General features: G+C 44.2%; 1 protein-coding gene across 3 annotated transcripts in view; it reads left to right on the top strand.

Moving 5' to 3' along the window:
* Positions 1–5746: 5746 nt before the first annotated feature.
* The window catches only part of LOC135905342 (glucoside xylosyltransferase 2-like), a 30624-nt gene continuing 20865 nt past the window's right edge, over positions 5747–15505 (top strand). Inside the window, exons 1-3 of one of the 3 annotated variants that reach the window (XM_065436374.1) lie at positions 5747–5838; positions 7772–7898; positions 12318–12465. In XM_065436374.1, coding sequence (XP_065292446.1) covers positions 5754–5838; positions 7772–7898; positions 12318–12465 — 360 coding nt within the window. In that variant the 5' untranslated portion in view covers positions 5747–5753. Of the gene's footprint in view, positions 5839–7768; positions 7899–12317; positions 12466–15505 lie in introns of all 3 variants that reach the window. The other 2 variants (XM_065436375.1, XM_065436376.1) reach the window with 2 other exon arrangements.

The following is a 15505-nucleotide window of genomic DNA, read 5'->3' as shown; positions in this document are numbered from 1 at the left end:
GCGTCTGCCTGATTTGAAACTTGGTATAAGGTTATCATCGATTCTATCTGTTGTGCATGTTCTCACTGAACAGTGTGTAATCAGACTGTATGCGTGACAGGAATTGTACAGTACTTCCTGGAAAGCACGCGCGTACCAGCCATTATGCTGGAGCTTTCGACGAGTCATGTATAGAGGTTGACGACCTCGACCCGCAGATCAGACTTTCGATGATCGCCGACTGTGTTCGCCGCTAGCGTTGTGCTTCGAATGTCACTTGCTTTTAGGCCCACAAGTTCACCCCCAATATAGAGTTAGTTTCGTCATTCAGAGTTCTGCTCCCTACGTTATGGATAGTTCATACAACGGGACGATATATATATATATATATATATATATATATATATATATATATATATATATATATATATATATATATATATATATATATATATATACGGCTGAGGAAATCACGCTGGCCCCTGTAGTAAAATGAAGAAAAAGAGAACGACGTACGATGATTTAGCACAGTACATTTCACTGACGTTTCAGCTGGTGGGACCAGCATTTGTCAAAGGCGGTATATATATATATATATATATATATATATATATATATATATATATATATATATATATATATATATATATATATATATATATATATATGTATATATATATATATATATATATATATATATATATATATATATATATATATATACATATATATATATATATATAGCTATACGCACTTGCGGGTTATCCTTGCATTAAAAGAGGCTGAACATGTGGATCTAACTTTTTCGTTAAGAGCTAATAATCACGCATGATGAACGATTACAATCCACTGTTACAAAAGTTCTTTGCGGCATGTCGCTAAAATGAGTAAAAAAATTAGCCATAAATCCCAGTAAAGCTCTCAAGTCAACTTGGAATAACGTAGAGGTTTTGGAACTCTCTAAGCTAACGCGAACTCAATCATTTGCCTAAACGTTTCACGTTTGCCTAATACCCGTACAAGTGAGTATTAGAGAATGAACTTGCGAACACGGTGCAGGCGGTATTTATTTATTTATTTATTTATTTATTTATTTATTTATTTATTTATTTATTTATTCATACTGCAATCATTTCTGGGAATTTCGGCAGGCTTAGTTATAATGCAACACTGATTGCATTTTTTAAGGTTTTTCTAACAAGCGCCAGACCTAACAACATTAAAATGTCAAAAGCACCATCGTCGACGCCATGAACTACTAAAATATTGTGACAAATATTAGACGTTATTTCATTAGTCAACACGCACAAACACAAATATTTCCCCGACTTTGTTCTGTAGGGACGCTGCTCTATATTCGCATCAAAATAATGATTCGTATCGCAATACAAATGAAATGTTCATGCCTATTATTCGCGAAATATCCATGTAATGGCGTCCAAAACTTCACGTGCCACTTTAGTGGTGGTACTGCTGCCAGTAAGTCACAATAATCGAGTGGGTCGAAAAAGTACGGTTCTAAAAAATCGCTCGACGACTACATAATTGCATTCTGTTCAGGTCAGTCCTGCCCTAAATAAGGCGCAAATGATGGATTGTAAAACTGTTGCCGTCAATATGAGAATTGTAAGCGATCTCTAGAAATCGGGAATATTACGATAAAGTTGTAAAAGTTGGCAGGTATGAAATACAGACGCAAATCATAGTATACAAACGCAAAAAAATGACACGGTTTCATGACACCAATTTTGAAACAAAAGAGTCAACACCAGATTGAAGAACTTCGTCATTAGTTAGACTCTTCTACTCGTTAATTCTCGGAAAGAAGGAGTACTCGAAGCAATTAACCGATGTGCGTTTGTGGTTATGCATTTGTCTAGTGGCGTATCCAGATGACAAAAAGAATGTTTTTGATGTATCAGTGTTGTAGTGCCCACAAATTAGCTGGTAAAAGTGTCCCGGGGGTAAAACAACAGTTTTAAAAGCGAACAACCGAAAAGCAGCGCTTGATAGATTTGAAGCTCTTAAGAACAGCTTTAAAAGAAAAGTTTTAAGAACGCTTGCGGTCTGGATTAGCTGTAACGTGGTCAACTTGCTTTGACCAAGAAGGACATTGATCCTATGTGCTAAGTATTTCAAGTGAATTGTTTCAGCAAGAAGCCGAATATTTGCACAATAGCTGAATTTAAATCTTTTCGTTTCAGAGTTATAGTCATAATGGTATTTTCGAAATTGATTTCCACATCGCCAGAATTGACACCATTTAAAATTTTCTACAATTCTCGTTTCAGCTTGTGTTCGCCAGAAGCATTTCTGATCTCCGCGTAAATAACAGAATCCTCAGAGTACAATTAAATATTAACTGAAATATCGAATAATATTTCTATAATGAAAATAAGAAAGAAAAATGGCCCAAGCAATGATGCTTATGCCACGCCAGTATCGTGAAAGTCATTCTGAAGAGTGATTTTTGTAAACAACATATTGATAACGGCGTCTTAGATAGGCCGACAACCAGTTTATTAATTGTGTACTTTTAAGGACTTCATTTAATTCACAAAGTAACTCGTTGTGGGAAACATGGTCGAAAGATTTGTGGAAATCTATAAAGCTCCTGTAAGTTTGCTTAACATCATTATCTTTTGCGAAATCATGAACGGTTCCAATTAGCTTAGTAGATGTAGGATAACCTTTTCTAAACCCGTGTTGGTTTGCTATTACCTTTGCATGACGGATGACAACCACCTAAATTCTGCATTTACTTGTATTATGGGATGGCAAACACAGCACGGTTCAAAAGAACACACATACCCTAATTTTCCTAACACAAAACGCACTTAATCTACATTACCCCTAAATTTTTCTGATACGTACCAGACGTTCGTGACAGGAGAGTTAAATTCTGCGCCGCACATTGTTGACACGGCGATGACAATTACCCGAGCTTTATAGAGGTGAAGTATCACGCTTCCGCTTTGATCCCCTGAAAGTCACCGTGAACTAATTATTGGGCTGAACGCCGATTTTCGATACTTCAGATTTGCGCGAAGCTCGCATACTTACGCCTTTCTATAACGCCGACCTGTCTTATTCACCTGCTGTTTTCTGAATCTGTGCAAAAAATTTATTCCCATTGGTTCCCATTAATTTAATTCTACGCTTGTGAATGTTCCGCAATGGCCTACATTTAGTGATGCCGAAGAACCCGGCGCGTTTCAGTTCATTCAAATCAGCTTTCTAACGGATAGAAAAGACATAATTTTTATGAGCAAAATGTGAATACACAACTGTGCTGTGAAACATCATTAGAACGTGAAGACAATCAATGTGAAGGAAACCGTCATTTCAACATGGTGATGAAGCCTAGGCGACATACAGCGAGCTTCGTTTATGACATACAACTTTTGAATAATGAACTACGTTCTAGAGGCTATTTTTGAAGCAACTTTCGTAGTTTAGAAGTCGCTAAAATGTCGCCAACTGTTCATGTGGTGCCTGTAGGCACCAAATCTACTTAGTGTTTCCTGCTCCGTGTAAACTTCGAAATTATGCATTGCTACGAAAAATTGGAAACGCCAGGAATGCATCACGAATCACAAGAAACAATGCACTAAGTGCACCTCTCACGTTGTTTACGAGATACCCTTTAGATTGCGGACAAGCGTACATCCTAAAGACCGGGCAATGCTTTAATTATAGAGCTAGGCAGCATAAAAACAATGTAGAAACTGGTACGGCAGCCATTTAGCAGCGCATTGCAACAAATGCTCATGTACCGGAATGTTCAATGACGCCAATTTTCTGAAGCACCCGAGGAGCAAAAAAGAAAGGAAGAGAAATTGTAGAAGCTTACCCCATTACCAAAGCACTAGGTAAATGCTCCAACACAGCGTCATTCAGCCGTAACAAAACTTGAGATAAATTTTCTAGGTAAGCACCTCTACTTGTGGGCAGTACGCATGCCTTTCAACTTTTTGGTTATTGTTGATATTTTTTGACATGTTACAAAAGCTGGTTGATCTTTCAATAAATTTTCCAGTTGGCAGTACAATGCTCCTCCTGTTGTGCGTGTTTTTGATTGTTCTCGTGTACTTCACGCTGCTTCAAGTTTTACTCATCTTGAAAGCCTTCTGCGACGGGTACAGAGTACGCGATGCGCTGTGCTTCCGCGGCGTAGACCGCGTTGATGCGAGTGGCCGCACGAAGGTCGATTCGCTCGCTGCTCCTGCCACGTTTCCCCGCTGTAGCGTTTCGACAGTCAGTGTTTTTCGAGGTCGTCCAGTGATATGCGTTGATGTTTACTTGTGCGTGGGGGGCACCATGCTTGTTAATTTAGTATATGTCTATGTTTACAGGCTTATCCGGCCGATAAATTTAATATCTTTACTTTGCATAGCTGTCCACTATTTTGCTATTGCAATCTGTGTTTCGCCTTTCGGTTGAAACGGCGACTTTTTTCTTACTTGGATATGTGGCTCTGATGAGGGGCGATTATTTTGTGCTGCCTGTTGAGTGAGTTGCTGATTCGCCCGTTCATTCGCCCGTTCCTTCTCACTAGGGAGAATTTTCGTAAATTTTGGGAGCCTGGCCACCAACTTTTGTTTTACGAGGGCGACTCAGGAAGTCCTTGCCCATATTTTTCTCAGCGAAAGTAAGCTGCATTGAGGCAATTGCAAACATACGTTCTATTTTACTAAGCTTACACTATTTACCCACATATTCCCGACACAGGTTCAGGTATCTGTGCCATCGCAGCACTAAATTTGGGGTGCCCCTGTGGTCAGTCAGCGACGCACGCGGCCTCCCCGAACGCTCATTGTCATGCCAGTCTTCACGGCCTTCTGCGAACTCACACCACCACCTCACACTTCTCAAAGCGAGATACCTTTTTTTTTTCCACACGTGGGCTGCATTTGTCCGTGAATTCCCATGGGCGATCATCCTTTGCTCCATAGAAAACGAATCACAATTCGTTGGTCGCAAGCTGTGGACGTATGAAACTCAACTGCCATCTACAACACCTGACACCTGACAGCAGCGCCATACCGTGGAGCTACCGCCAAGTAAGGTCGGGCCGGTTCAAGAAAAGTCCATCGCTGGGAATGGATATGTTGACTGCTCATTTGCAGCCATAATTTCGTTTAAAAAATGGGGGGCAAGAACTTTCTTATTCGCTCTCGTAGAATGGGGCTGCCGATTCACTAGCTGGAGTGTACTGCGTGATGCAGTCTTTCCTATTTGGAAGGGGACAGCACAAGCACCCAAGACCACCCACAGAGAAGAAACGAGACAAGCACTGGCGGTACTTGTCTCGTCTCTTCTTTGTGGGTTGCCGTGAGTGTTTGCGCTGAATTTTTTTTCGCCGTCTAAATACGATGTACAAACTAGCGCCAACCGAAGTTTTATTGTAGTCTTTCCTGTTTTTGCATCGAAAAAAACATAACTCCAGCTAAACTATAAGGGCCTAATGTTCTGCAAAAGTTTCGAGACACCGGCTCTAGCGTGGAGCCCCAAGAATCTTATTGCACTGTCCGGGGTTTGCTTATGCACTGGAATCGATCGCGCTGGTACCTTCTCGTGTTGCTTTTACAAAACTATGATTTCATTAGCCCCAATTCGGTTTCCTTTTATTGCACGTTTTCATTTATCTGTAGCATGCAAATTCCAATTTCCCATACCCCTGTTATTTTTCGTCGCTGCTAGAATTTTGCAATCACTAATTACCCTCTACTCAGTGGCTCATACCCACTAAGGGGCTGTACCCCTTAGTGGGTATGAGCCAGGTGACGAAAGCTAGGTTAACAGCTGGACGTGTGCAACTTGTGTACATGGATACAAATGGAACGAAGAAATACGCGGGTAAGATCTTGAATCCATCAACAGTTTTTGCGATGAGCGCCTCGCAAAGAAAAGGGCTTGGCCTTAAAGAGTGATTCCTTAAGGACGCTGTAGATTAATTGGCTAAAGTGCCACTCAGGGATCCATGGGAGGTATTCTGTAAGAATCCACCTAGTGGACTGTCCATTTCGGCCGTTCCTGTTTGGCTAGGGCCGCTCATCTCCTCCTCGCTCGTGCAGCTGCATCCAGTCAGCAGCGGCCGAAAAGGGCAGTCCACTAGCTGTTCGTGACTTTTATTGTCCGCAAGGTGTGACACCGGAGCTGCGGTACCACTCGTAGGCGTCCAGGGAGCCCGATGTCACGCTAAGGGGCAGGGGTTAGTAGACGAAGCTGTTTGCCGCTTCGGCTGCCAGACGGGCAATGCTGGCCTGTGCTGCTGGGTCTTCGCTATAAAGCACGGTCTTCCACGCTTCTTCGTCCTTGAATAAATTATATCCCGGGGAGTAGGTGCACTCTCTTAGGATATGTCTTAGACTTCCTACATTATCGCAGGATCTTCAGAATTGGTCCTCCGGATTTCCCGTTTGCGTGAGTTATCTCCATCTGGGAGACATGTGGTTCTTGGCTTGCAGGCGGCGCCAGGTGACAGCCTCTGTGGACGTGGGAGACGTATGCGGGAGTGGTGGACTCTTACAGAGTACCCGCCCCCCAGGTGTCCCGTTTTCGTTTGTCAGCGTTTATCACGGCGTCATGGGCTTGGGATAAGCGCATGACGATGAGTGAATTTCCGCTCCTGTCCCTATCAAAACTATCCAGATTTTCAGCAGGTAATACGTCCGTCGAGCAGTAAACTGTGTAGCAAGAGAGAGGCAAGAATATTTAATGATGATGAAGGAGTAGCTGTGCCGTAAGCTGCTGTAAGTGACAGCAGGCCGCGGTGAGTTTTTACTTGCACAGTGATGGTCCAGCTCCTTGCACGCTATGTTGTTGTAGCGAGAAGAAAACGACTGATCGTTCTGTACCTTTTGCCAGTGATATGCAATTTAACGGAAGCACCACAAGACCATTGAATTGCACGAGAGTTCTTGGCTTGCCTTGTTGGTTTACATACATTAATTATGGCGAAACAGCGCAGGTGGCGGTACGTGCGAAAAACACAAGCCAATGCGCTGTCCTGTCCCGGACAGGACAGCGCATTGTCCTGTCCGTCTTTCGCCTGTCCCGTCATCTGACAGGATAGTATGCATTGTCCTGCCGTTTTTTCACCTGCCCCGTCGTTTGCGCTGTTTCGTCATAGAGACCTTTGAAGGGCAGTTCTGTCGTCATCTGCCTAATGTAACCTTTCTTCCTGGGGTGTACGTTTGGGCGCCTCGACATTGTGCGATGCCAGTGGAATGGTTGCTCAGCCCTTCCGAACGTGTTTTGAACGTTGTTTAATGTTTCAAGAAGCTTGCTTTCTAAATATATGGTATATATGATTTCTTTTATTTTTTGTGTTTGCGATCCCGCAAGCGCCTTTTCATTTTCTCTTCCGCAACTCTGCCTCAACTTAACATTTGCTTCATGTACGCTTCGTTTAAATTTATTTTAATTTGTAAAATTTATGCTACTACTACATTTCTGGCCAACCCTCAGGGAGTGATCAAATGCCACCTCCAGAAAAGGGATTACAATAACCTATTACACCTATCAAACGTAGACAGTGACAGATGGAAGCACAAAGTCGACGAAAAGGTTTGCTGGCAAGGCGAGAGGTCACAGAACTTCCTGCCGACGTTTAGATGTGCGGACTGACCGAATTTCGCTTTCGTACAGATTGGTCCGCCTACAGAAACATATCGGTCAGGTTGTGTGAGAGACTTTCCCCACGTTCTTGCGTTATTGCATTACTGCTGTATTTCGTTTGCCACACAATTACAGTTAAGGAGAGTAAGCTTCCGTTGTTCTTCAGCAGGACGGAAAATGCGGAGAATAGCGCAGCCTCGGATTGAGAGATGCATGGCCTTTTGTTACGCGGGATTCTTCGTGCTCTTCTTCTTCATAATGGTGGTGGAAGACGCACGCGAACGCCGCAACCGCAGGTGAGCGCATTCACAACTTGCCTATAAGAAAGGGAATGGACGTTGTGGTTTACGGCCGGCAAAATCGGCCGAAGGAAAAGTTGCTGTATTACAGCACCGGCCATTTAGACCTACAGCAATAGAGTGTTGTGCTGCCGGAACGAAGACGCGCCTGCTTGGGGCTAGATTTTAGTGCTTCAGTAATAGGGCACGAGCTCATGGAAAGCTACACGAATCTGGTACCCTACCTTGAACGCTCTTCAATAGCTAAGTGCGGTAATCTGGCCAGCGCTAGTATAATCAACCTGAGGTGTGCTTCTCGCGTTAATTTCGCCAAAAGCCTGTTAGATTAGATTTGGTTAGCTTCGTTGGGACTACGGACACCGTCATGTGCCATGTTTACCTCTTCTTTGCCGACAGATTATGCTGGCACTCATTGCTTGGCCACAGCTACGCGATCAGAATGTACCGCAGGCAAACTTTCGTTCGGGCGACTTTTCCGTTTTCCAACAGCGTGTTAACTCGTTTTAAACATTAAGCTGCAGGTTTGACATTGTCACTGTGCACTGCAACCTGTGTTGCCATTTTAGCAATCTTGTCCTTAGATTTGGTGACCTACTTATTAGTTTAGCAAAATTGTTTTAATTTAGTAACTGGCGACATTCTTTAGCGACGTGATAGACAAATTGGGAACATTTTAGCGACATTGCAGTTAGGAAAGTTGTGTCGAAAATAGCTTTCTACGACGCACTTTATTAGTGAGAATCTATATCTAAGCGGCCGAAATTGTCGGTATGACGCATAGGCTCTGTGATCATGACGAAGCTATGGTTGCCTTCGCGGGATTCTCAGTGTGCTCACGAAATCTGTTTTTTGCTTCATTCTTTACTAAAGTAATTTGAATGGGTCTTAATGGTGGATATTTTCAAATTTATTGTGAGATTTAGAAGGCAGCAGCTCAATATTAAAATAGATCGACTATAGATAGCCGTGTACATAGGAGCGGCTGAACTTGTTCACGCTAGCCAAACACACTCCTTACTCATCTCATGGGATTTGGACAGATTAGGGGTGCAAGAGTATAAAGCTATTCCAAACTTCGCTATTCCAATTCTGCAATCAGCCCTTCGTGATTGGTCATAAAATTTTCGGACCCCCGTCACTTCGCCTTTCTCTCACGCGACGTCACGAAAACTGCGAAAACGCCACATCTGATATGTGTGCACACTGATTATGCATGATTAGGCCCAACGAAAGAAAGATGATTATTCCTCATGCGACACCTTTTTCACCATAGTACTGTGGCATTGATCAAACGTTCTCGGGCTGCGCCTGCTTCGCCTGTCTGTCACGAGACGTCACAAAAACACGAAAACTAATAGTGTCAAAGCGACGTATACGAGCTAAAGATGCATTAATATGCCGAACAAAGTTGATTTTTTTTTTCTGAATAACCGGGGACTGCCCGAAAGGAATAGAGATGGCTATCCGCCGTTTCCTCTGGCACTAGCTACTCGGAGCGGCCGCAGAGCATGGATTTATTTGCGTATAATAAACGTTTTTACGTGGCACTATAACATTATCGAGCAGTTTCAGGACATATGCCACATCACTTTGCCAACTCTTCTTTGTTGAAGATCCGTTCTGGCGGCACATTTAACGTTCCGTTGGACGCCGCCACGATTTTTGACCAGCTACCGTGAGCTAAGTAGGGGGAAGCGGACCAATCGCAGACGCCGGCACCACCCGCCTCATCCGGCGATCTACTTTTACTGCGCTGGATTGGTGTCATCGAACCCCTCTCCGCTTGAGCGTGCTCCTTTCCTCTTGTCAGCCAAGCAAAACGCAAAACCGTTCAATGTAGGCACCGCTAGTTGCTTTGAAAGCAAATAAATGTGACTTCCTATAAACGAGAAGCGCATTTGATTGGGCTTTTCAAACGACACGGAGGGTTACCACTCTGTACTTGCGTTTGTTATTACGTGTATTTGACGTCAGGAGATTGAAATAAAAACAGATTGCTTGGAATTGTTTTACGTTATAAGATCCCAGTACTATAAAGAGCCTTCAGTTAGAGCAAAGACACGAAGTGAAGTATATGACCTGCATGAAAGACGTGATTGTCATCGCTGTTTTTCTATCCTTTCAGGAGCGCCGAGAACTAGAAAAATTTTCAAGCATAATGTTGACCGAGTGCCTTTGCGTTCTAGGAAAGCCAAATTGCCTGTATTCTTTTTAATTATGCTGCATTTGGGACCTAACAATCTGAGATTAAACGTCGAATATTAGATGTTATGTAATAAGCATAATTGTTAAGTAAAAGTTGGCTACGCCTTTCTGGGTGAATTCACTGTTAATTGATGAAGGCCAAGGTGAAACCTATCGGTAAATTATTTACGCTATGCATAGCGCATATAGTAGTGTTTCAAAATGCATACGTTATTTAAGATTACTCAGAAATTCTAACGACAATTCTAGGGAGCTTGTATCGAAGTTTTGCGAAATTTTAGCGACTATTTCGTCTCGGTTTAGCGATACGCTTAAAAAGTGATGGCAATACTGACAGCAACAGGAAGACGAGGCGCGTGATAATTTTAGAAGTAAACGGCTTCTTGGGCAAACTTGTGCTTCCAGAACTATAGGAAATGACAGGGATGCGGTAACCATAATAAACGGAATAATCGAATTGATTGGCGCCACCTCACTTGAGGCGCCTTATGAAAGCGGTGTCAGTAAAATTCCAGATCAGTCAGTGTTCATTGGACCGACTAGAAGACTAGCCGCAAACCACACATACAGCTATACTAGGGTGCATAGGATTTTCCAGATGTGTCCACAAGATTGAATACGCAACAAAATTTCGGGTATTGTGAACAGTCATCGCACGAAAAAAAAGAACAGAGATGATGTTGGAAAGGCACAAATTGATAACACGTACTGAAAAACAAAAATCATGGAATTTTCCCACTTCCTTAAGCAAGCATCGTCCCGTCACTGAACAAATCATTGAAAAAAATGTAACACGGAAAAATTATGCATATTACACGCATTCTGGGAATCCGTATTGATGCGAAGCATTTTCCACGCAACGCATGCGATGAACTGCCATGGCGTTTTGGTTTTTGCCTAATTAATTTGCGCTGTTGGAAACCACTTTGGTGCCCTGACAAGTAGGCTGACTCATACACTCTAAGCACCGGTTCTCATAAAGCAAGATCGTGACTTAACCTACCCAAATCCTTGCGTAGTACGCCGTCTCCAGTAAAACGCACGGCAAGCCAGCGCAGTCAGACTGAGGAAAAGAGAACACGCGCACGCTTGACGCTGAACATAAGCGTCCTGTGCCGTGTACGAGAGAGAACCAGGATATAACTACCGACGCCACTCAAGCATATACCTGCAGCTAGTATTGTGGGCGTGGCTGAGAGGCTGGGCTTGCGGGAAAGCCCTCCTGCAGTACAAAGTACCAGCGTAGAAAGAACGAGGAAGCACTCGCACGAACAACGTGCCACAGAGACGTCGAAATAGGGACCGTGTCGCAACGCCAACTGTGTGTTGCATTTGGGCCTAACTGGGCCGATCACGGAGGTGGTGCAATGTCGCATGGCCTCTCAAAACGCTAGCTGCCTCGGAAGAATGACGGAGGTTATCGGTCTTGCATGTTACTCTGCGATATGCTGTTATTTCGTTGTTGTTAGCATAATGAGCATCGGGCTGCCAAGCTGGGGGACTGTAGCTCTAAACCCACTGTCAGATGCGTAATGTTTATTGTCGTGGCAGTTGTGATTGAGAATGCCCCACCTGACGTATACGAAGACACCCAGAGATCGATTTTGATATGCCTCGTGTCAAAGCGCCATAGTTCGACCAGAAGCAAAGGTAAATGGCGATACCTTCAGGCAGTTTCAACAGCTAACGCTCGGAGAAATGTTCGAGGCGCGTGGCGTGGTAAACTGTCGACAGTGCGTGTCTTGTCCGACTGTTTGTACGAAACAGCACGTCAGGCCACCATCGAGATTGAGGTATCCAGTCTCTCATTAAACCCAGCTTGAATCTCTGTTGTGGACCATTTATAAGTCGTATAACACACACACGCACACACGTGTGTGTGTGTGTGTGTGTGTGTGTGTGTGTGTGTGTGTGTGTGTGTGTGTGTGTGTGTGTGTGTGTGTGTGTGTGTGTGTGTGTGTGTGTGTGTGTGTGTGTGTGTGTTAGAAGTGTTACTACTGCTCCATCCTAACTTTCCTCTATAGGCGGCCTTAATGAAGTTCCTTATGCAGTTTAATAATTAATCGTCGTTCTTTTCCTTACACTGTCTGGTTTGAAACGTTTTCGCGAACCGCAATAATTCTGCAATGTTCTCATCTACAGTTCAGATCTTTTGAGGCATCTCTAATGCTTCGCTTTCTCTTTTTTTTTTCGCTTGTACCTACGTTCCAGTGAAAGCGTAACCATTGTGTTTGTAATTTGCAAAAACCAATACGACGACGGCCTCATCGCTGTGAAATCAGCGATCGCCTACTCCAAGTCTCCGCTGCGCATAATCATCATCACTGATGACATCGGCCAGAAAGATATGCTTAAAGAGGTGAGTGCCTTGCTTCCATATTCATCGGCGTTTCGCTGAAAGTACTAACATTTTAGCTGAACGCTACAGTCGATAAGCCTATGAAAGACTTAGCATCGGGTTTCGCAAATGTTCTTTTATTCTTATCAGCGAGGTTAACTGATCTGTTACGATTTGATGGTGAAAAAAACTATGATCATAGCGATGGCAGATCAGCACAATATAATTTCTGAACTCTTTGATTTCTATAGGCATTGCAAGAAGACGTAACTTCATTTTTCTATTAATCTCCTCTCGTACAGCACTTTTAGTCACCAAGTTTTGCACTCTTGCGATTAACGCAAGCCCTTGCTTCTTGCCTACTAATAAACAAAGCAACAAAAACAAGAGAAACAAAAACATACTGGTGATACCCCGTGGAAGCACTGACACGTGTACTTGTTCATCTTTATCGGGTCACCGCTTTTGAATATATGGGGTTTTACGTGCCAAAACCACTTTCTGATTATGAGGCACGCCGTAGTGGGGGACTCCGGAAATTTTGACCACCTGGGGTTCTTTAACGTGCACCTAAATCTAAGTACACGGGTGTTTTCGCATTTCGCCCCCATCGAAATGCGGCCGCCGTGGCCGGGATTCGATCCTGTGACCTCGTGCTCAGCAGCCTAACACCATAGCCACTGAGCAACCACGGCGGGTGGTCGCCGCTTTTCACAAATGTGAAAGTGTATCGCTAAGCGTGGAACGCGCCTGCATATATTGGAAGTTTCTGGAATGTTATAGGTGGTTCCATTTGTTGTCTATGGTCACCAAAGTTAGCGTAATCTGATTGCATGAACGACGCGAATTGTGTAGTACTTTCTGAGAGACGCGCAGGCACCAGTGATTACTCTGGAACGTTCGATGACTCATGCATAAAAGCCGACGCGCTTGCCGCGCAGATTTCGATGATCGCCGACCGTGTTCGCCGCTATCGCTGTGCTTTGAGTGTAACTTGCTTCTGTGGGCACAGGTTCGCCCACTGAAGAGTTAGTTTCGTCTTTCAGTTTTGTTGCTGTGTTATTCACCGTCACTACTACGTGACAGTGGCTCATCTTGCTCACGCACAGGCGCCGACAAAAGTGGTATACTCCACGCAGTGGGAGCCGGAGCAACGGCAAACGGCATGGCAACGCCATCTACAGGCCGCATCTGGGATCGAGACAGCCAATGGGTCTTTATTATCTGGAGGCATGTCGCTCGACTCGCGTCAATGTAGATGGCGTCGCGATGCAGTGTGCCGTTGCTCCGGCTCCCGCTGCGTGGGGTATACCACTTTTGTCGGCGCCTGTACGTCTCTGGCGTATCCGAACACATCTGGTCACATGACTGCGGCATTTGGTCGGTTTCTCTTTCTGGTTGTTAACTATACTTAATTAATAAATAATTAGGGTAATTATTATAAATTCGATATATATCATCTTAAGCAACCTTAATTATTGCTGGTTAGATTTTAATAAATTATTCTTATTCAATTGAAATCAGGTTTCATTAAACTTCAGCATATTTAATTATTCCTTATTAGGCTTAATAAATTGCTTGATTAGGCTTAACTAATTACTTGTTGGGGCAACTGTTATGGTCTGCTTCTTTTCTACAGGGATTGTATGCTATGGCCGAATGCATAGAAGTATTATTGCAGGAACTGTAGTGACCCACTTTCTTTCTACACTAACTGTACAATGTTACTTGTTGCGGCAGCTGCAGTGACCAGCTTTCTTTCTGTACCGACTGCATGGTAAGGCCGACTGTGTGATATATTTATCGCTGCAACTGTAGCGGCTGCATCTAGGTCACTACAGTTGCGGCTGCTACTATGATACGGCTGACTGTGTGGTGGACGTGTCGCGGCAATCGTAGTGGCCTGCTTTGCTTTTGCACCGGCTGTATGATATGGCCGGCAGTATGGAATACTTGTCGCCGCAACTGTAGTAGCCTGCTTTCTTTATGCATGGACTGTATGTATGACTGACTGTATGCTATGTTTGTTGCAGCAACTGTAGTAGCCTCCTTTCTTTCTGCACGGACTGTATGGTTTGGCCGACTGTATGGTATACCTGCCGCGGCAAGTGTAGCACGTTACTTTTATGGTGATAGCAATTATATGGAACAATGCAGGGGCACTTTTGCGGTCGTCGCCGCCGTCGCCGTGATGTTTCGTACAAAATCCAAGGTCGATAACACCGTAGCCGCGCGCCGTTTGCTCTTATGCGCGAGTGACAGCGTGCGTGAGGGTGAGCTGACGATCACGGCTCAATCTCGCGCACGCAAGGGAAGAAAGCGGGGGAGAAGCGCGCCGTCTTCTGTCGCGCGCAAGGAACCGTGGCAAAGGGAGGTAGCGGGACGCTGTACTTCGGCAGCAAGTGCGTATGGCGCAGCAGCGCGTGGTCGCGCGGGCTTTATCTTGAAAGCGATCTGGTTTGGGGGCAGAGTCTAGGCAGGCTGCCGGCTCGTAGCTTGCACGCGCCGCTCAGTTTGCGTTATAGCGATAGACAGCATGAAATTCACTTCGCTCGCTTCTATTGCCCCGTTTCTCCAGGCTAACGTTTTTGACAGCGGGTGTCCGCGGTTATCGAGCGTAATGTGTGTACGTTTGCTGGCGCGCGCTGACGTCATGCTTGCTAATTTAGTAAGCGAGTGTTTGGAAGTTTATACGGCCGTTTAACCTGTTATCCTTACTTATTATGGCTGTCTACTAATTTGCTAGCATAATCGATGCTTCTCCTTTAGGACGAAACTGCGACTTTCTTTCTATACTAACTCTAACGAAAACTTTTAATGTGTCTCATATACACTCTAAAAACAGTCGCACCCTTTGGGGTGTATATTTGCGAACAACGATAATCGTCATCTGTCTTGCCCGCATTTCCTTTCTTTAACGCTGCGAGCCCGCTACTTCCCAGTAACGAACGGCCGACGCGGCGTTTTCAAGAGACGAAACGCAAGCAAGGCAGATGACGATTATCGTTGTGTGGCAAACAGTTGCACCCAAAAGGGTGCAACTGTTTTTAAAGTGCACTCT

This window comes from Dermacentor albipictus, chromosome 3, assembly GCF_038994185.2.
Source record: "Dermacentor albipictus isolate Rhodes 1998 colony chromosome 3, USDA_Dalb.pri_finalv2, whole genome shotgun sequence".
NCBI lineage: Eukaryota > Metazoa > Arthropoda > Arachnida > Ixodida > Ixodidae > Dermacentor > Dermacentor albipictus.
The sequence above is the reverse complement of the archived record's forward strand: the minus strand, read 5'-3'. Positions and strand labels throughout refer to the sequence as shown.